The sequence below is a fragment of the Trachymyrmex cornetzi genome, unplaced genomic scaffold, assembly GCF_001594075.2.
Source record: "Trachymyrmex cornetzi isolate Tcor2-1 unplaced genomic scaffold, Tcor1.1 scaffold156, whole genome shotgun sequence".
NCBI classification, from domain to species: Eukaryota; Metazoa; Arthropoda; class Insecta; order Hymenoptera; family Formicidae; genus Trachymyrmex; species Trachymyrmex cornetzi.
In genome coordinates this window covers 3,549,469-3,571,294 of record NW_017296157.1, presented here as the reverse complement: position 1 = coordinate 3,571,294, position 21,826 = coordinate 3,549,469, and the positions used below count along the sequence as shown (strand labels likewise).

At 28.2% G+C, this 21,826-nt stretch overlaps 1 protein-coding gene across 1 annotated transcript; it reads right to left on the bottom strand.

Moving 5' to 3' along the window:
- Window positions 1-6,569: 6,569 nt before the first annotated feature.
- LOC108758356 (sodium channel protein Nach) lies at window positions 6,570-13,982 on the bottom strand. The gene is made up of 7 exons (XM_018503251.1): window positions 13,973-13,982; window positions 12,371-12,513; window positions 10,926-10,989; window positions 10,422-10,599; window positions 9,474-9,619; window positions 7,461-7,596; window positions 6,570-6,872 (listed from the first exon to the last, which is right to left on the bottom strand). Exons 2-7 carry the CDS (start codon window positions 12,507-12,509, stop codon window positions 6,570-6,572), a joined length of 966 nt encoding a protein of 321 aa, XP_018358753.1. The 5' UTR covers window positions 12,510-12,513; window positions 13,973-13,982.
- Window positions 13,983-21,826: the final 7,844 nt, after the last annotated feature.

Genomic DNA, 21,826 nt, shown 5'->3' with positions numbered 1-21,826 from the left:
AGTCCGTCATTTCGCGAAACATTTTTAACTAATTAATAGCATTTTGTTGCCACAACGTATGAAAATTCTTATAATTATATTTATAATATTTTTAATTTAAAAGATCATTAAATAATTATCTACACTGAGTATTTGGTCTTGTTTCATACTTCAGTTAATAGTTTTTGTCTTCCTTGCAATAATTGTAGACGGATAAAGTTATGGTGCGAAATAAAAGAGGACCGCCGATTTTAATCGACGGGAGTGGTAGATAGTTTACAGATTGATTCGGTTTTTACTAGTGATCTTGGTTTAAATTTCAAATTCAAAGTATAAATTTTGTTAAGAAAATTTTTATGTTTATTTAAAGTCTAATATATTAATTGACAAAAATTAAATTATTTTAATTGGAAATTTTCTTGAATAATTCTATAATAACTCCGTCAGTTAATATCTAGCTTTTTTAGTAGAGGATCTGCCGTATTTCGCTGAATGCCAAGATTGCGGCAACATTTCATTCCAATATAATTCTCCTGTGGTTTCAGTTTGATCTGGTGGGATTTCAGTCTTGCGATCATCCTTCTGCAAGGCCGATTTTTTACAGAACAAATCGCAAAACAGGAGCACAAAGAAGTACAGAAGTTCCACTATAGTGATAAAACTAAAGCCGATGAAGACGCCACATAAACCGCCGATATCACCTGTAAAAAATCATTTTTGGGATATGATGACTAGCAAGAGAGGATTAGATGACTTGATGAAAAGGCCGCGTGTTTTCAATATTTATTTTTAAAAAGCATTATGCGTATGTAATGACATTTTTAGGATTAATATTATTTAAATATCATAATAATGTATTTTTTAGCATTATTTTTTAGATCCAATAATAATTATTAGACTTAAAGAAATATTGTTTAAAAACAAATATTGAAACAGATATTTTAAATAATTCATAAAATGTTAATTTTTTAAAAAGTATTTCTAAATCTATATATAAATTTTAAAACGACAGATTTTCTAAGAATAAGTAAAACGTCTATAAAATTTTCAAACGGCATTATTTTGAATGGAATTTTTATCACATTATTTTATTAGTATAATGGATATATATTGTTATAAATGCATATACATAATATATATTAGATTGGAAGAAAAGTTCTGTGGAATTTTGTTAGCTCAATATTATATACAAAATATATTTGTTGCGAAATTTTTGACTACCAGACGTGAAAACTTAAAGTTTTTCTTAAAAATTTGTTTTTAAAAAATGTTCTACGACTTTTTATTATCAAATTACACGCGGATTAAAGAAAACAGTAGTTTGATTTTGATTGCTTATATAATTCCGTTAAAAATCATCGTACCGTAATTAATAAAACAGATTCTTAAAGCTGAAACGTTGCTCTAACAAGTGGCGTAATTGCCAATTTAAAAAAAATAGAATAGGGTAGGTAGTCCAACAGTGAACCAATAGTACACTATGAACCATTGCGATATTTCGTAAATGTAACATTATCAGATTGTGCTGCTATCATGCAGCGACTCGCATTTGAGCCTCTCCTCGGCTCCCCAGTCGACTGGCAGATCGCGCCAAGAACGACCATGTAATGTCACATTTTAAGAATTTTGGGTTGCAAAGTAAATTTTTTTCGTAAATTTTACGTATTTTTTATGTTTTTGTTGTTATACCTATAATTTTTTTCATTGTGCAATAGTTTTATGTGCACATTTAGCTTTATTATTCTGTAAGTAACTTTTTCTATTACATTATTTTACCACATTATTTACAGGATTATCGTGGAAAAGGCTAGATGGTCTTCAATGAATCATTTTGACGTAGTGAACAATAAACCATGGTATATTGTAGACCACATAACCTTTTTTACGATAACCTTCAAAATAATAATTTATTGTAATAATTATTTAGAACACAGCCCCTCTCCCCACCTAAAATTTCAATAAAAATATATTTATTTGACGCGTTTTCACTCAAAACGAAAGAAAAACGCGGTGGTCGGCCTTGTGAATCCTCACCACCTTATAATTATCTATTTTATAAATAAACATTTTAAAATATAGCAAACCTAAAATAATCCCAACAATTCGCAGTATAAAACATGTAAATCATTATTAAAAATAGCATGGTACATTGTGTAACACCCCTTGTTCACAATGAACCATTTCCCGTTTTTTAAAATAATCGAAATTGTAACTAAATTTCAGAGATAACTTAAAAGTTATTATTTACGGTATGTAGTCAACTAAATTCATAAACTGTATGCAAAAATTCAGACCTTCAATTCAATAATTGAGAGTAATACGAGCCTCTGAAATTTACATGGTTCATTGTTGGACCACTTACCTTATATATATATGTACATTTGAGTTAAAAATGTGATATTACTGTCCTTTTTTTCCATTGCGCAATGGTTATATAAGGATAGTATTGTATAATATCACATTTTTCAGTCAAATTTCTACATATTTTAAATTTAAAAAATTAGCATGATAGTATTCGATAGAGCAACGTTTTACTTTTAAGAATCTGTTTTTAATTCCAATACGATAATTTTTAATTGAGTTATGAGCAATCAAAGTCAGAATGCTCCTTTTAATTCAACTCACGAATAACTCAGAAACAAATAATCGTAGAAACATTTTTAAAAAACGATTTTGTAAGGAAAATTCCAAACTTTTACGATATAAATAGTCGAAAATTTTTGAAAATTTTTTTGGCACGTGAAAGACCCACAAAGTGAGAAGAAAAAATTCCCTTTCTTCAGCTCGTAATTTTCTGAATATAAAAATTACAAAACTTGCATAAATTCAAAAAATATAGTAACCATTCGAAAGTACAAATTTCAAGCTTTAAAATTCTCTTTTTAAATTCTATCTTATATCTTATTCATATGTTTTGTAGGAAAAAATACAGAACTCTCTGTAAAAAGATTCGATTATAATTTGTTTACATACTGAATAAAATGTTCTTTATATTTACTTCTTCTTCTGCAATATGCAACTAATTAAAAATGATGAAGACAGAAATATTGCAAATTAGAGTTATTTCTTTAAAAAATCCAATTATATATGTATGATATAAAGTGCTGTAATATTACATATATCGATTATGTCTCGGCACTAAGTATTTGTACTTATACAATTTATACTATAAGAGGGAGTTCAATTAAACATTGAACAATTCTATATGATATGTCTTTTACATTCCTTTCGCTTATCAATTTTATCTATTTTACAAAAAATTATTTGTAAGGCTTTTGCCTTAATTGTGATTATTAGAATATATTTTTAAAAAACTTAAAATAATTAAATAGTAAAATAATTAATTTCATAATTATAAGATTTCTTAAAGAAGCATTGAATAAAAGAAAAAATCTTATTTCTATGATTGGTTCTATATTCAAAATGGAGATTGAGTTTACTTCATAAATCTTTTTAAAAAGTTTTTAATCTAATAAAGATATGTAAAAGTTTGAATTGTAAAAATTTAAATTTAAACTCCTATTTACAGGTATGATTTCTTAACAATCTATTGGGAACGGGCATGATGACGTCAGCTGGCCAATATGGCGGGCATAAGCCACCACGTCAACACGTGAGACATATGTGTGCTCACGCAGTTTTGTAGATATAATTGTAAAAATACGTAAAACGTGTATAAAAGGACAGTCACTATTTTCACGGACTGTCTGAATGTATTAGTGTAGACTGTAAAAAAATTGTTGGGACAAAATGAAAGTGATTTCTTCAAAAAATAAAATTTCTAACCACGAATACTGTTGTGTGTACGGCTGTAAATCTCGAGCTTCTAACAATCGGGAAATATCTTTCCACAAATTTCCAGAAAAAGGAAAATGTACAGTGGAAGTTACAAATAAGTTCGGCACAATAGAAAAAATTGATAAGCGTAAGGCTTGGATAATGGCTACACGCACTGGAGAAGCGGTGACAAGCAGAATGAGAATTTGCTCCTTACATTTTAGTGCTAGCGACTATGTTTTCTCAGGTAAAATGATTACTTTCTGTTCAATTTTGTTTACGTTGTTTATATAAATATGTATATAAAAATGCAATTAAAGTTATAAATTTTCCTCATTATTAAAATTACACGGAACGTTTCGACTGTACTTAGTCCTCCTCAGCCATGTATCAAATATAAATCAATCCTAAACCCCATAAATACAATGTACCATTTAAACTTTACATATTGTCATTAAATTTCTATCGAATTCACTCTCATCCGCTCAAATTCATATCAATCATTCTTATTTTTCATTCTTATTTAATTTACACGCTTAGATTTTATATAACTCTTAAGAGTTATATAAAAAATATGTGAGTGAGGATGCGTGTTTAAATAATTAAATCTAAGCGTGTAAATTAAATAAGAATGAAAAATAAGAATGATTGATATGAATTTGAGCGGATGAGAGTGAATTCGATAGAAATTTAATGACAATATGTAAAGTTTAAATGGTACATTGTATTTATGGGGTTTAGGATTGATTTATATTTGATACATGGCTGAGGAGGACTAAGTACAGTCGAAACGTTCCGTGTAATTTTAATAATGAGGAAAATTTATAACTTTAATTGCATTTTTATATACATATTTATATAAACAACGTAAACAAAATTGAACAGAAAGTAATCATTTTACCTGAGAAAACATAGTCGCTAGCACTAAAATGTAAGGAGCAAATTCTCATTCTGCTTGTCACCGCTTCTCCAGTGCGTGTAGCCATTATCCAAGCCTTACGCTTATCAATTTTTTCTATTGTGCCGAACTTATTTGTAACTTCCACTGTACATTTTCCTTTTTCTGGAAATTTGTGGAAAGATATTTCCCGATTGTTAGAAGCTCGAGATTTACAGCCGTACACACAACAGTATTCGTGGTTAGAAATTTTATTTTTTGAAGAAATCACTTTCATTTTGTCCCAACAATTTTTTTACAGTCTACACTAATACATTCAGACAGTCCGTGAAAATAGTGACTGTCCTTTTATACACGTTTTACGTATTTTTACAATTATATCTACAAAACTGCGTGAGCACACATATGTCTCACGTGTTGACGTGGTGGCTTATGGCCGCCATATTGGCCAGCTGACGTCATCATGCCCGTTCCCAATACTTACTTAAAAGATTATACCAGTAAGAAGACACATCTTGTGTCAATTTGATCGTGCCGTATTCCGAAAAGTATATATGCAGCACTCCTTCATTAGTAATTTTGTAATTCGGACTGAAATTAAACAAAGGTATGACGACGTCTTTTTCAGGAACGATCTTAAAAAAGAATTTTATTTTTTATACCAATAAAAATGCAATGCTTACAATAAGTTAGGGTCAAATGAACCGTCATTTATGTGATCTCTCCAACTTAATACATCATAATTAGTATCGTTGCAGGCAGGATAACAATGTAAACAATGTAAAGTATTGTCTCCTTCTTCGTAAAAAATAGTGTCATCGTCCTCGTGAGGAAAAATTGTCAATCGTTTAGCTATTCCAGAAAATAAAGTATCAATATATAGAGGAAAAAAATGACATAATCATTATTATTAATTCATTTATATAATATATTATAGGTAACATAAACATTAAAATTTTTTAATTACTTATGTAAAAAAGTAACTGTTTTTATTATTAATAATGTAATAAAATGTTTACATTTATACTTAGTTAGGCATTGGAAGTCCGTGATACCGCAAATACGCCATGAATCTGAAATATAATAAAGAGTATATATTACATGATAATAGTCATAAATTACATGATAAAGCATGATAATAGTCATAAATAAAAAGTATTTCTAAAATAAAACTGTAAAAAAAGACAAAATTGTATAAATAAAATTAAAATTTCTTTTTTATAAAGCAAATTTTAAAGAATTGTATTGTTTTTACAACTAGGTAATTATATGTTTCCCTTTACCCAGCCAGTCCCAAATGACTTCCGAGTAATCTTGATATTGACCTTGACACTTGAAGAGGTTTCGCGTGATTCGGTATTCGTACATACGTATTAGGATTACAACTCAAAATAATAACATTGAAAAAAAAACACGTTGTTACATTTAACCCATAATAAATAACATGTTGCCAACATTTTTTTGAGAAAATATTATATTTTATTCACTGATAGTTGCTATAACATTAGTTAATAAACATTAGTTATATAAGATAGCCACTATGTTAAAACATTGTGGTATTCTTTTATTAAAATTACACCGTTTTTTAAACATAAATTCTGCGAAATAATTCAGATAACGATCTTTTACGCCAAAATGAGCTAAAACAACATGCATATCTCACGTTGTAATCGCTCAATATTGGAAACAATGTGATACATGAGATTCATCGTATATATTTTGTTGAAATATATGCTTTATTTGTTTCAAAAATTTCAGAAAGTATATTCTACTTGTATAAAAATTGTTTTGTTAATAACTTTTTAATAAACAATGAGCGACGGAAAAGTCAAAACATTTTGACTTTTTGAGGGTCAAGGGTCATTAACAATCGTTGGAAGCATAAACAATTAAAAAAATTAGTAACGTGCTCTTACTAACATTCTTTCTTGCCACGACGTGGGTAAATGAACGGTCTACATCCACAGAACTTCTGTATGTCATTAATCTTACAATCGACGATACAATCACTGTAAGTATACATCGTAATATTTGAAAAAACTATTTCATCTGAAAATATGCAGTTACGTTTATTTCTGGGCAAATTTATAATGGTCTGACTACTGCTAAAGAGCGTTGCTACCACATTCACATATGTTTCAACTTGAGGCAGTGCGAATACCTCCGTGACACCACCACTTGTCATATCCGGATAATCAGTAGGATTGAACACCGTCACCTAAAAACTCAATGAATGTTAGTTTTACTAAATTTCTTTCTTTTTCTCTCCCCCCCCCCCCCCCCTCTCTCTCTCTCTCCTCTCTCTCTCCTCTCTCGTGCGCGCGCACATGCACGCACACCAGACTTCAAATTTAATTAAATTGCAGGCAAGAATATATTGAGAAGTAAGGGTCAGCGCGGTACTTTGTGCGCAAGTATAATAAAAAGTCCGTTTCTAATAAAACAATATTTTAATATACATATATCCGCACTCGTTTCGACTTGTATATTTCAAGTCATTCTTATGGGAAATTAAATATATTAATTCGATCCCGTGCAGGAAGTGCAAGAGTAACGAGTTACAAATTGCGAGATTTTTATTCGGTAACGAATGACTTTTCCAACCTGTTATAAGTAACTACGACTGTTCCAACTTTGACATTACATTATCATCATAAAATGAACGATAAATAATTTTTCCTTGATAGCAGATTTAATTATAGCTCCGACAAGTCGTTCTAAAAAATGTGGGATATAATTAAAGACCACTGTTGTGTTTTACTTTCTCAATTAATTAACATAGCCTATATATGTCGTTTCTACTTACTTTCCAACCACTAAAGGGCAATATTGAACAGAAATTGTCATCCAAAAGTGGATCCATTATGACTGATAAACCGCTTCCTATTCCAAGAGTCTCTACTCGTTCCTGGTTTCTCGTCAATTCAATTATATTGTTCAGTCTGTTAGAATACAATTTCTACCATTAATATTTCAAACAATTGTGATGCTTATATTCAACAGTAAGGTGTCTCATTTTTTTTGCAAAACTTTACCACCATATTCTACAAGTAAAAACAAGAAAAACAAATTTTATGTAAACATAGGCTAATAAATGCTTTATTGAAAAGTTATGACAAAAATACAAAATAATAAATGAAAATACTGGCAAAGTTCTGTCAAAAAAAAATTGACACACCTATATTTCACTTTAAGTTACAAAAGTGTAATACTAGTTCAGCCACAAAAAATAGACCCACTGTGTCAGACTGTTCTATTCAGAAGTCAGAGTCGTTCAGCTAACGCAGTGATTCTTTATTAGTGTTGTTTTTAGTTTCTTTGCTGATCTAAATGTATAAATCAATCGTAATAAAAAATCATTGTGCGACTTTGTCGAATCACTGTTATTCGATCCGAATTCGAACTGATTCATGGACTTCTAATTAACAAATTAGTAAAACATAATTTATACAAATGAAATATCATTATACCGCATGACTTTATTAAAACTGAAAATTGCAAATGTAAATCAAATCTATTGTTAAAAATATTGTTACATAATATGAAAAATAATTTTTTCATTAAAACATAATGAATTATTAATCATTAAAAATTAATGTATATTACCAAAAATAGATACATATAAAAAGTTAAGAGAACTTACGTTTTATTGATTTTAAATAAGTTCTTCTTTCATTAAAAATTGATTCCTATTAAACATTTGTATTAAATAAGAAAAATTTATTTCCATATTAATATTATAATTAAAAAGTACTCATAAATTATTCTATATAAAAGATCGATTTTTCTCGTCGCGGTAGTTAATGCATCGTGTATACAAAAATAGATTAAGACAAACAGCAGTATTTTCCTGCAATATTATTGATAACAACAATCAATAATCAGCAAACATTGAAAATTATTTAGTATTGTAGCGTGTTACGATTCATTTAATGTCAATTTGGTGTTTATCACTTTTAAAAATATGATTAGAAAATATTTAAAATCATTATTTAAAAAAAAATAATATATTTATTGTCTCTACCATCAAAATATAATGATAAAATATAATAAAATAACATAATGATAAATAAAACAATTTTATATAAATAATAGAACATTTTCGTATAAAATGGTACTCGTAGAACATTTTTATATTGTACATAATGATAGCTTCTGGGAAGAGGGATCCAGTTACGTACAAAACGAAATCTACAGCTTAATTCTATGCACATAATGATATGATACACAGCATATTGCACACATGACCGCATTTTACTTAAAAAATCTTTTTAAAAAAAGAAAAAATAAACGCCAAGAATTAACGGATTCCGTGCCGTTCGATGTCACAAATAGAGTCCAGAAGTGAAAATTCTACCCCTCGCTAGGGCCATCTTGCCTACACATATTTCAAAGTTACGTTATAAAATTACCTGATCAGTTCTTTGTAATAGGTTTTTTTTATGGCGAGGGGTTGTAATCCTCTTGAACGAGACTTCTTATTAATCTCAATCGAACTTCACTTACACGTAATTTCGTTTGATTTTCAATTGTATTTCGAAGCCTCGTTTTCGAGATTATAACAATGTAGTTATTTAGAGTGCGGGTAATTTTTGTTGTGTATGCAATACGCTATGTACAATATAATTGTGTACAAAAGAAGATGTAGGCAATAGTTTTGTAGATATCCGAGACTACCCTTTTTTGAGGATATCTTCATTTACTCATTCTGAAATATCACTGCGCTACCTGCACGTAGGCAAACTGATCGAATAAGTAGTTAAATTACTACGTGTTGTATGCTTCGCGGAAATACATTCTGAAAGCACGGGATACTCACTCGGGAATGTCGTCGTTTTCACGCACATAATTAAAGGTGCAACAGTATCCGTCCTGCGTTCTGCGAAACTCAAAAAGCTCTGAACAATTTCTGTCGATTCTATGCAACATACATTTCAATAACATCGTCGAACATTGTGGCGTCAGCTGGAAAACGTAAATACACGATATGTATTGTAAATCTCCGACAATTTTTTATATAAAGCGATAACAACTATGGCTAACACGCAAAGCATCGTGTAAATAATGTTTCGATTGCTCTTTGGAGAAAATTTTTTATTTGAAGCGCAGAAAAATAAACGTGTTTGTCTGCGTAAATGATTTTTATTTATTAGAATCACTAGAAGATTGAAAGAGTTAGGGAGATAAATTTAAACAGGGAGTACTCGCAAGAAAGATCGGCATAGATGTAATAGGATCACGCTTTTTGAAGAAATTTGCATTTAAAATTAGACAAGCTTGAATTTAATTTCTATTATTATACTAAACAATAAAAATTAAGCAATTTGCATTATTAGTTACTTAATTATTACACAATTAACAGAAGTTTACGCGTATGTATGTTTATAAGAAAAATCTAATAAAAGTAATAAGATTAGAAATAAGACCGTTTGTGTTAGGAACATTACTTTAAATACGAAGCGCCACTACGTTAATGTTAAGATGTTGAACTATTATATATATTTATATTAAATGAATTAACTTCAGAAATTATAAGTTGAAATTCCGACAACTATATCGGCACGCAATTATAATTTCTGAATTATATATATTCATATTAATTCATTTAATATGAATATATATAATAGTTCAACATCTTAACATTCAGACCGTAGGCGTAGTGGCGCTTCGTATTTAAAGTAATGTTTCTAATAAAAGTGTTTTTGCAATTAAAACTCTAGTATATCACATATTTGAAATAAGATGTTGATTGAGTTTGCATACGTACAGTTTTCATTATTTGAGTGACATCATAAGACCCGTTATAATAAGTTGTTAATAGTTTATCTAATTCCACATCATTACTATTATCTGTGCAGACCATCATAGAAACGTAGAGATTGCCCAGCTGCATTATCAAATTGAGAATTTCATCGACTGATCGATCCGTGATTTTTGCGTTAGAACTAGTTTAAAAAGAAATATCGTAAATATTTCGATTAAAGTCATCATATATGATACATTTTTCAAGGATATTTTTAATGTACAGTAGCGGGGACAAAAAATGCATGACTTTCTTTGACCACGTAATTGATGTCCACATTGTTCAATAGCGTAACATGTTTCATATGTAAATGTGCGTTTGCTAATAAAGCTTAATAGGGACGCGAATTCCCGTAAGGATGTCGGTCTTTAATAGTATCTCGTCGGTATCCGTGTATACACAAATGTATGATGTGATTAATATATGTAAACGCAATTTGCGTTTATTTAGTATACAAATACAGCTTACATATTGGTCGCCAGTTCTTTCGCCGATTGCAAACTAATTCTGTTAATGGAACAGATGGCGATTCCTGAAAATTATCGAGCTATATATTTTTTATAAATGCGACAAAATAAAAAAAAGAAAAGTGAAAATAAAAAATTATATACGGTGTAACCGGACATTGAAATACACGGATATATGTGCCTTTTAAACCGTGTATTTCATGTGTACTCGTGTATTTTAATACCTGTGTAGCCGTATTTTAAAAATTACACGGATTGAAACACGGATATATGAATAATTAAATATACGTGTACACTTATAAACGTGTATCTCCAATATACGTTCAAAACCATCTCTAATTCCTATAATTTATTCGTTACCACTTGACTTTTGAACCACGTATCAATTGAACAGGAACAGTATTGATTTATTACTTTTCCGTTTTCATCATGAGAAGGTAGAAAGTCTTTTATTTAACATACTGAAGGTGGGGGGCTCGAAGCGGAGCCGAAAAACATATATGAAGATTTTTAATTTAGGGTATAGATATCTTATAATAAAGATATTCATTTCGCACTGATTACCACGAAGAAAACTCTCATTATGTACTACCCATTTTGTACTTTTATTATTAACAAGTTACGTTTTTACATAATTTTTGCACTTTTAAAGTAGAGATTAATGTTTTTAAGTGAAGATTTAATATATGAAACGTATGTATTATACTAAAATTGCGTACAATTCATAAATTTCTTATAAATAATTCATAAAAATTGTTTTGTTAAACAACTTTTGAATGAATAATATTAAGATCAAGATCAAGATCACTCGGAGAATATTTGGGGCTGACTGTGTAAAGAGAAAAGTTTATCAAAATAAAAACACCTGTTTAAAAAGAAAGGAGATGTTTATATGTATATATTAAAAAGAAAAAAAGATAGAAAAAACAATATTAAGTATCTTTAAACCGCATATGTGAGAACACAATCAATACTAGAAATTAAATGACTATAATGGTCGAAGGTGGACGTTTAATGCTTAAATAATTTAATTTTGAATTACTATATATACTATATATATATATTTGCATATATATATCAATTAAAAATTTGTTTTTTGTCTATAATTGTCAATGATTTGTTTAATTCTTTTAACACATTTAATTTGTTTATTTATTCTGTTTCTCTACATTTTTTGTATCTTGTAACGTTATTTCTTATTTAATTTTAATATCTATAAAAAGCTTCTTTACTTGAATATATATGTATAAACACATCAATTTGGATATATTTTCGTAATTATTATGATTAATTCAATCCAGGAAAATGTTTATCCGTTAGAAGATGAATAATCCTAGTTAAATGAACTATTTATTAGTATGTTATACTATCAAAAATCAAATAAATCTTTATAAATAAATTGTATGCACACATACAAGTTAAGGAAATATCTTAATCTTGATATACCTGGAAAGAGTATCTTGGTCGTTTCAATATCATTTGCATCCATGGAAGTTACTAAAGGTTTTGACTCAAATTCTTGATAGGAAGTATAAACCATACTCACCAGAACAGATATAATTATGCAATGTATAATAACCCACATAATTCTGAAAGATATATTTAATTACACAAGTGCAAAAATGATATTATTTAGTTAAAGTAGCTCTACACCCTATTTATTTATTTTACTTGCTTATTTTATTTATATATTTTTAGAAGTTCTCTTTCTCTCTCAAAGACAACAATAGAGATAAGAGTAAAACAAGAGTAGATTTTTAGTAGATTTATGTACTGTAAGCCAAGCAACATTGAGCAATAATTGATTCTTATTCATATTTCACAACGTGTTCATTACTGAATTCGCACCGCGCTATCAACGTCATCATGCGTAAAGTTACATTAAATTAACTAGCAATGCCATATTACGATATAACTCCAGTACACATTTTGTAGAATTATATTTTTTCCGTTTTCCTTTTTTTTCTCCTTTTTGAAAAATGTGCCGCGTTTGTCTTTTCTCCTTTTCGCAAAGTATACCGCGGAACAGAATAGTGATTTGTAGACGTTTTAATTTGTATGAACCGCCATTAATCTTAAAATTTCTATTCACTATGGTATTGTTAATTTCACAACAAAAATATCTTATTAAACTGTATAACTTTAATCACATACATTCCGCTTATATGCATATGCAACTCATATGCAATTCTGTTTAAACCGATTTTATCATTACTTAAATAAAGACCCGATAATCGTATTATATTATATGCGAATTGGCTTTCGAGCGCGAATTTGTTAAATGAGTGAGGGAGCAACATCTAAATAAATCTTGTTTAAGAAAAATTTTATCGTACTAAGATTCTTTAAATACAAAACGTTAGTGTTGCGCGTAATTTAGAGTGTTTCAAAGATACAAACAAAAAAGATGTGCAGTTTAAAAGATATAATTTCAAATAAAAAGTTAAATACAAGTAGATCTGAAAACAAGAAAAGTATAAAAAGACACGCATACTGTACAGACACACATTCCTATAAAAAATTTTTTTTTATTTTTGAAATTATTATTTTTTTCCAAAGTACGTTCTTCATATGACATTATTTTAGAAATAATAATGTCATATTTTTTAAATTAATGTTTTTGTGTATTATTAAATCCTAATTATACAACATTATATTAATTAAATTTGTAAACAATAATTTAAAAGTATTGTTTCCCAAGTAGCAAGCTAAATTCATATGTCATTTTGATGTCAAACGACAATAATGTTTGCTTATTACCTGAATTAATTCTTGAGTATAATATTTCTTCTTCCTTCCTTTATTTTTTCGTTTTATATATTAAAATATTTAATATTTAATACAAAATTAAAGCTCACATTATTAATTAAAGCAAGAGTTAAAAAAATATTTGTTTCTAAAAGGCCAAATTTAGCAGCGTTTTTTATGATACTTATAAATATACAAATTTTTGCGTTTATGTGTGTAGAAATTCTTACATAATCTCCTGTATTCAATTGTGCACACACTAATCATACTGTAAATAAATCTGATTTTGATTGAGTTTACCTCTCAAACCAAGGTCTTTGAAAATCGACAAGATATTTTAAGCTGTTTATACTGGAATGACTACAATATAATTTTAAATACTTTAATATAGCCTTCAAGCGCAATGATTTCTCCAAAACCTTTGTCATCCATGCTTGCTTGATAGAAGTATTGTTTTTTGGTTTAAATTTATCTTTTTCAACCAACATCATTTATTATCCGTTTTTAAAATATATAACACAGAAATTAGTTAACTTCAGCCTAGAGTAAATAATTATTTAAGATGTACTATTCACATTATTGTATGTATGCAAGTTTTCAAATGAATCTTGAAATTAGATTATTTATAAGATTTAAAAAAGTAATCGTAACAAAAATATGTAATAAAAATGTAGTAAGAATTATTTAAAAACTTTTTTTCTATTTTGTATTAAGGTGATAGTTAAGCACTCTAAAAGGTTTTAAGGAGGAATTTTTCATATTAGATAAAGCCGAAAATTTGATATGACCTATATATATTCCAATAGTTTAATTTTAAACATAAAAAGTGTCAAAATTAAACAAAAAATTTTTTCTAAATAAGTTTTTTTTCTATATATTTCAAAAATAATTCGGATTATTTTGATAAAACTTTATGTATTTTTAATATTTTATCAAAATATCTTGAGTACTTTTTCAAAGTTTTTAGAAAAAAGTCAAATTTGTCTTTTAATTTTGTAACTTTGAAGCTATATGCCATTTTGGACATATAATGATATGAAGTTTCCATCTTGAATTAATCTGAGGAATCATCTCTTAAAATTTTTTGGAGCACTTAACTATCACTCTCTGTATAAATATAACGATGCGTAAAAATATTGAATAAAATAAAGGATGTCTTGATATATCTCAAATATTTTGCAAAATTACAGTTTTTAATTAATTCAAGTTCAAAATTTTTATGATAAAAACGTATTTTATACTATTTATATTTCTTGATCAACAATTCTATAACGTATGTACTTACCTATATCAATTGGTTTCTATTTTTTAAATAGGGACCAAGATGCAAGACTAAGAGAGGTATAAATAAAAATAAATTCAATTATAGATGCGTTATGCAATTTTGCAGACAGAGAATATTTTTCAACGTCAAACAATTATCAAACAACTATACAACGATCTAAATTTTGCATAATTCTAAAAACAATCGTAAAAGATAAAATATAATAAATTAATGATTTATAACAATTATAATCTTTTCAGTGATGGTGTACGCAATTCACTTACTTTAATAATCGAAAAACACGCGAAACCGATTATACCAGATGAAAGAAAATGTTATAATAAAGTGTGAAACACAAAATGAAAACTTTTGTAATGCAATTACACTGTATTACGGACGGCGCTGGTATAATAATATCCCGAGCACTTGCGCGGCGTAAATGACGTCAATCGTAATTTGCGATTTACATTCGGACTCGGGAACTGTAAAACGCCCGTGCGATCGATTCATGCATGCGTTGATTCCCTTTATGATAAAAGTATAGAAAAATCAGATCGAGCATCTGGTATCGTTTAATTACTATTTTTCTACTACACAGCGCTTGCGATTACTTGTTATCGCAAGATATAAAACTGTGTCATTCATCGCTCCCCCGGCAATATCATGAATAATTTATAAGAGTGCAATACATAGGCATTAATGTATCGCAATATAACTTTTATGATAAAAAAAGAAACGGAAAAGGAGGATATGTTAAAAAGAGGTCGATTTTTGTTCATAAAGGTGTAAGTAAAAGGAATACCATTTTTTATAGATTTTGACTTCCTAAATATGATAATGTTAATAAAAAGTTCAGGATCGATAGGGAACACCTTGAAAATTGAGCATGAATATGATGTATTTGAACAAATTTCAATATTCTTACTTACTTTACAAAGTATTCCACAAGTGCCACAAACTTTTTAATAATTTTATTATATTCAGGAAGTCAAAATGTACAAAAAATACTATTTCTTTTACTTACATTCTTTTAGACAAAAATCTGCCCTTTTTTGGAGGATATTAAAAAAGGTCCGATTTTTGTCTAAAAGAATGTAAGTAAAAGAAATAGTATTTTTTATACATTTTGACTTGCTGAATATAATAAAATTATTAAAAAGTTTATGGCACTCGAAGAACACTTTAAAAAGTAAGTAAGAATATTGAAATTTGTTCAAATATATCATGTTCATGCTCAATTTTCAAGGTGTTCCCTATCGATCCTGAATTTTTTATTAACATTATCGTATTCAGGAAGTCGAAACCTATAAAAAACACTATTCCTTTTACTTACATCTTTATGGGCAAAAATCGTCCTCTTTTTAACATCCTCCTTTGAAATACTTTATTTGTTAAAAGTTTTAACAACATTTTGTTTTGTACAATACAATAATAATTCTTTGCATTATTAGATATTATACATTACATATCAAACAAAATTTAATTTCTTAAATACGAAATGTGTTTATACTAATAACTATTAAGAAATCACAAATCATTTTTTGACAGCATTAATCGATAAAATAATATAATAGAACGTGATATTATACTTAAAATTTACTGCAGCATTCATATTAGCGTATAGTACCATATATTATATTGCAATAAATATATTGTTAATATATTATAGTTTGAAGCCTGTGCTTAAATTAATTGTATTCTTTGGAATAAACTTGTGATATTTACATGAATTTCTTGCATTAAACTGATCTATTTCATTCAATGATTCAAAATTGGACCCAGATCTTCTCTGGAGAGGTTTTGAAATAATGCTTTTTCATTGTTGGACTTAGGTTATCAATCTATATTTAACCCCCAACCTGGGAGATCAATGCATATCTACTGATATAGTGGCAAATATATCTCAATGGTTTACCATTTTGGGACAGAGACTTTATAGTTTCATAACGGATTATGATTTTTGAAGTAAATGCAAATGCAATATAATGTCTGTCTTTATTAATCATATAAGAATTAAAGGAAAAAATAAAGTCCTAGCTTTACTTTTTTTTCCAAGGCTGGTGACACCTGTCACATCGCCATTGATCCTGGAAGTAGAATCGATACAATCTACTTATAAAGCTGGAAACACAATGAAAAGCACAGGCAATAGGAACAGGAAATGACAAATTTTAACCTATCAGAAATCATGTATACTAGAATGGACGCTTTCTGAAATCTCTTGTTCTCTGTTCCTGTATATTGCATTTCAATCATATCTTTTATCATAATTATATACTGTACATGCATACTTTTTTTTATATTTATGTATATTATGTTCTTTTAAGTACTGTAAAATGATGTAACTTCGATCCACCCAGATAACACATTATATTCTGAGAATATACTAAAAAGGTCAGGTCTGATATTCGTATGATATTCCTATGTCCGCAGCAACATTGTTCGCAGTATATCCTCAGAATATCGAGACGAATTTCGAAAATTTTCCTTAAGAGTGTGTAAAGAAATATCTATTAAAAATAATATTCTGTCAGCGAAGATTATTATTTTTAATAGATATTTTTTACACATATTCTTAAGGAAAATTTTCGAAATTCATCTCGATATTCTGAGGATATACTGCGAACAATGTTGCTGCGGACATAGGAATATCATACGAATATCAGACGTGACCTTTTTAGTATATTCTCAGAATATTCTCATAATATAATGTGCTATCTGGGCAGTCGGTATAATATTGGTACATTAAAAATAATGACAATATACATATTCAAAATCGAAACATACAATGTCTTAAATGTCTTTAAGACGTTTTTAACATACATAGCTTATGTTGCGATTTTGTTATCATAACCAAAATTTCGGCCAAAATTACCCTGATTTTAGGTCAAAGTTTCTCATTTTACGGTACCCAAATAAATGGGACCGTCAATTTTAATCGGCGGTAGTGGAAGGTCTCTACAGACTGATTCGGTTTTTACCGGTAATCTTGGTTTAAATTTCAAATAGAAAGTATATATTTTGTTGAGAAAATTTTCATGTTTATAAGTCTAATATATTAACTAACAAAAATGAAATTATTTCAATCCAAAATTGTCTTGAATAATTCTATAATAACTCCACCAGTTAATATCTAGTTTTTTTAGTAGAGAATTTGCCGTATTTCGCTGAATGCCAAGATCGCGGCAACAGTTCATTCCAATATAATTCTTCTGTGGTTTGGGTTTGATCTGGTGGGATTTTAGTCTTGCGATCATCCTTCTGCAAGGCCGATTTTTTACAGAACAAATCGCCAAACAGGAGCACAAAGAAGTACAGAAGCTCCACTACAGTGATAAAACTAAAGCCGATGAAGATGCCACATAAACCGCCGATATCACCTGTAAAAAATCATTTTTGTGATACGATAACTAGCAAGAGAGGTTAAGATGATTTGATGAAAAGGCCATATGTTTTCAATATTTATTCTTAAAAAGCATTACGCGCATGTAATGATAATTGAGATGGCTCGTTTTGTCTAAAAATCGATTGACTACAGCATCGTTTGCCTATATCACTTTTACGACAGTCCGTTTACTACAAAAATTGTCACCTACAGCTCGATTGCCTGCATGCACTTTTGCGCACAAACATAAAATTAATGTTAAGTTAAGTAAAAAAATAATTTGTATTTTCAAAACAGAAAATTTGTGTGTTTTAAAGCAGAGAATAATATATGTCGGCAATAGAGCTGTAGGCAATAATACATGTAGACAAATGTGACTTCGTTTCTGAAATTTTTATTTGTGCGCAAAGTGCATGTAGACAACCGAGTTGTAGGCCATAATTTTTATGCGCAAACGAATTGTCGGTGATGTAGGCAAACGACGCTACAAGCAATCGATTTGTAAGCAAACAGGATCCTCCTGTGACGATTCATGTTGTAAAAAAGACAGCGGATTTTTCCAGCGATATCACTGTCATCTTTTCCCTTCTTTTATACAGGTATGTTACCCTTTAATCAATGTTTTATGGATCGGATATATATAATGCTATCTCTTTTCGTAGTTCGTAAGTACACGTACGCACATGTACAAAGACACATGTATGCACTTCAAGTCAAAAGTTGGAAATGCTCTTTTAAAATGGACATTTTTAGGATTAATATTATTTAAATGTCCATTATAATGTATTTTTTAAGCATTATTTTTCAGATCTAATAATAATAATTATATTTAAAGAAATATTGATTTAAAAACGTATTGTTACAGATATCTTAAATCAAAATGTCAATTTTTTAAAAAGTATTTCCAAATCTATATTTAAATTTTAAAACAACAGATTTTCTAAGAACGAGTAAAACGTCTAAAATTTTCAAAGAGTGTTATATTGAATGAAATTTTTATCACATTATTTTATCAGTACAAAGGATATAAATATTACTATAAGTGCAGGTACATAATATATATTAGGATGGAGAAAAAGTTCCGCGGAATTTTGTTAGCTCAATACTATATACTGATTATATTTGTTGCGAAATTTTTCACTATCAGACGTGAAAGCTTAAAGTTTTTCCTAAAAATTCGTTTTAAAAGAATGTTCCTACGACTTTTTATTACCAAGTTACACACGGATTAAATAAAAGAGCATTCTGATTTTGATTGCTCATAATTCCGTTAAAAATAATCGTACCGTATAATTAATAAAACAGATTCTTAAAGCTGAAACGTTGCTGTATTAAGTGGTGTAATTGCTAATTTTTTAAAAATAGAGTATATGTATATTTGAGTTAAAAATGTGATATTACTGTCCCCGTTTTCCCATTGCGCAATGGTTATATAAAGATATAGTAATATCACAATTTTAACTCAAATTTCTATATATTAGGTGTTAATCTTAATTCCTGCCGTTTTTCGTCTTCAAAATTGATTTGTTTCGAAGGGAAGATGAATGAATACCTTAATCAAAGTAATTTCCTCCATTTTCTACTTTATTACTAATTAATAATACTTTATTAATAATACTTTGATTAAGATATTTCCCTTCGAAACAAATCAATTTTAATTGGTGACGAAAAACGGCGGGAATTAAGTTTAACACCTAATATTTTACATTTAAAAGATTAGCATGATACTATTCGATAGAGCAACGTTTCAGCTTCATCTACTTTTTAATTGCAGTACGATGAATTTTAATGGAATTATGAGCAATCAAAGTCAGAATGCTCCTTTTTATTTAACTCACAAATAACTCAAGAACAAATAATCGTAGAAACATTAAAAAAAAAACGATTTTGTAAGGAAAATTTCAAACTTTTACGATATAGATAGTCGAAAATTTTTGCAAATTTTTTTTGGCACGTGAAAGACCCACAAAGTGAGAAAAAAAATTCCCTTTCTTCAGCTCGTAATTTTCTGAATATAAAAATTACAAACTCACATAAATTCAAAAAATATAGCAACCATTCGGAAGTAGAGATTTCAAACTTTAAAACCTTTTTCTCAAATTTTGATCATTTTTAACGAAGATATTATATATCCAATCATAAACTAACAAAATACCGCAGAATTTTTCCTCCAATCCATACATAATCAAATTAAAAAATTTTTTTTACCGAATATTAATTATATATATTAAAAATTATTTTTCTTATTTTTGGGATTATGAAAAGTCGAATAAACTTTTCCATATTTATCGGAAAATATTCCTCGTTTCATCAATATACTTGCAAAGTAAACACTGGTAATTAGAAATTGCCCTTTATGTAAGAAATATTATCTCTTTTTTTACACGAGAATAGATTAGACTGAAGAAACGTGATGTACAAAATATTAAAAAATATAAAGTCGATTTTTGAGAACCCTTGAACATCTTACAGAAGAAAGTGGACAGAAAATTTCTATTTCATTCTAGCTTTGATCATATGATATCTTATTCATATGTTTTGTAGGTAAAGATACAAAACTAAAAAGATTCGATTATATAGTTAACTTGCGTACTGAATGCAACGTTCTCTATGTTTTCTTCTTTTTCCGCAATATGAAATTGATCAAAAATGATAAAGACAGAAATATTGCAAATTAAAGTTATTTCTTCAAAAATTTAATTATATATGTAAGATATAAAGTGCTGTAATATTAAATATATTGATTATGTCTCGGCACTAAGTATTTATACTTGTACAATTTATATATAAGGGGGATTTCAATTAAACATTGATCAATTCTGTATGATATGTCTTACATTTCTTCAACTTATCAATTTTATCCATTTAACAACAAATTATTTATATGGCTTTCGCCTTAAATAATAATTATTAAAATAAATTTTAAAGAAACTAAGTAAAATAATTAAATTCATAATTATAAGATTTCTTAAAGGAGCATTGAATAAAAGAAAGAATCTTATTTCTATGATTGGTCCTATATTCAAAATATGAATTTACTTCATAAATCTTTTTCAAAAGTTTTTAACCTAATAAAGACATGTAAAAGTTTGAATTGTAAAAATTTAAATTTTAACTCCTATTTACAAGTTGATTTCTTAACAATCTATACTTACTTAAAAGATTATACCAATAAGAAGACACATCTTGTATCAAGTGGATTGAGCCATATTTAGAGAAGTATACATTCAGCACTGCTTCAATAGTAATGTTGTAATTTGGACTGAAATTAAGCATAAGTATCGACGTCTTGTTTAGGAATGATCTTCAAAAAGAATTTAATTTTTTATACTAATAAAAATGCCAAACTTACAATAAGTAACTTTCAAATGCACCGTGATTCATGTAATTTTTCCAAATTGATACATCATAATTAATATCATTGCAGGTAGGATAACAATGTAAACAATATAAAACATTGTCTTCTTCTTCGAGAAAAAAATTGTAATCGTCGTCGTAAGGTAAA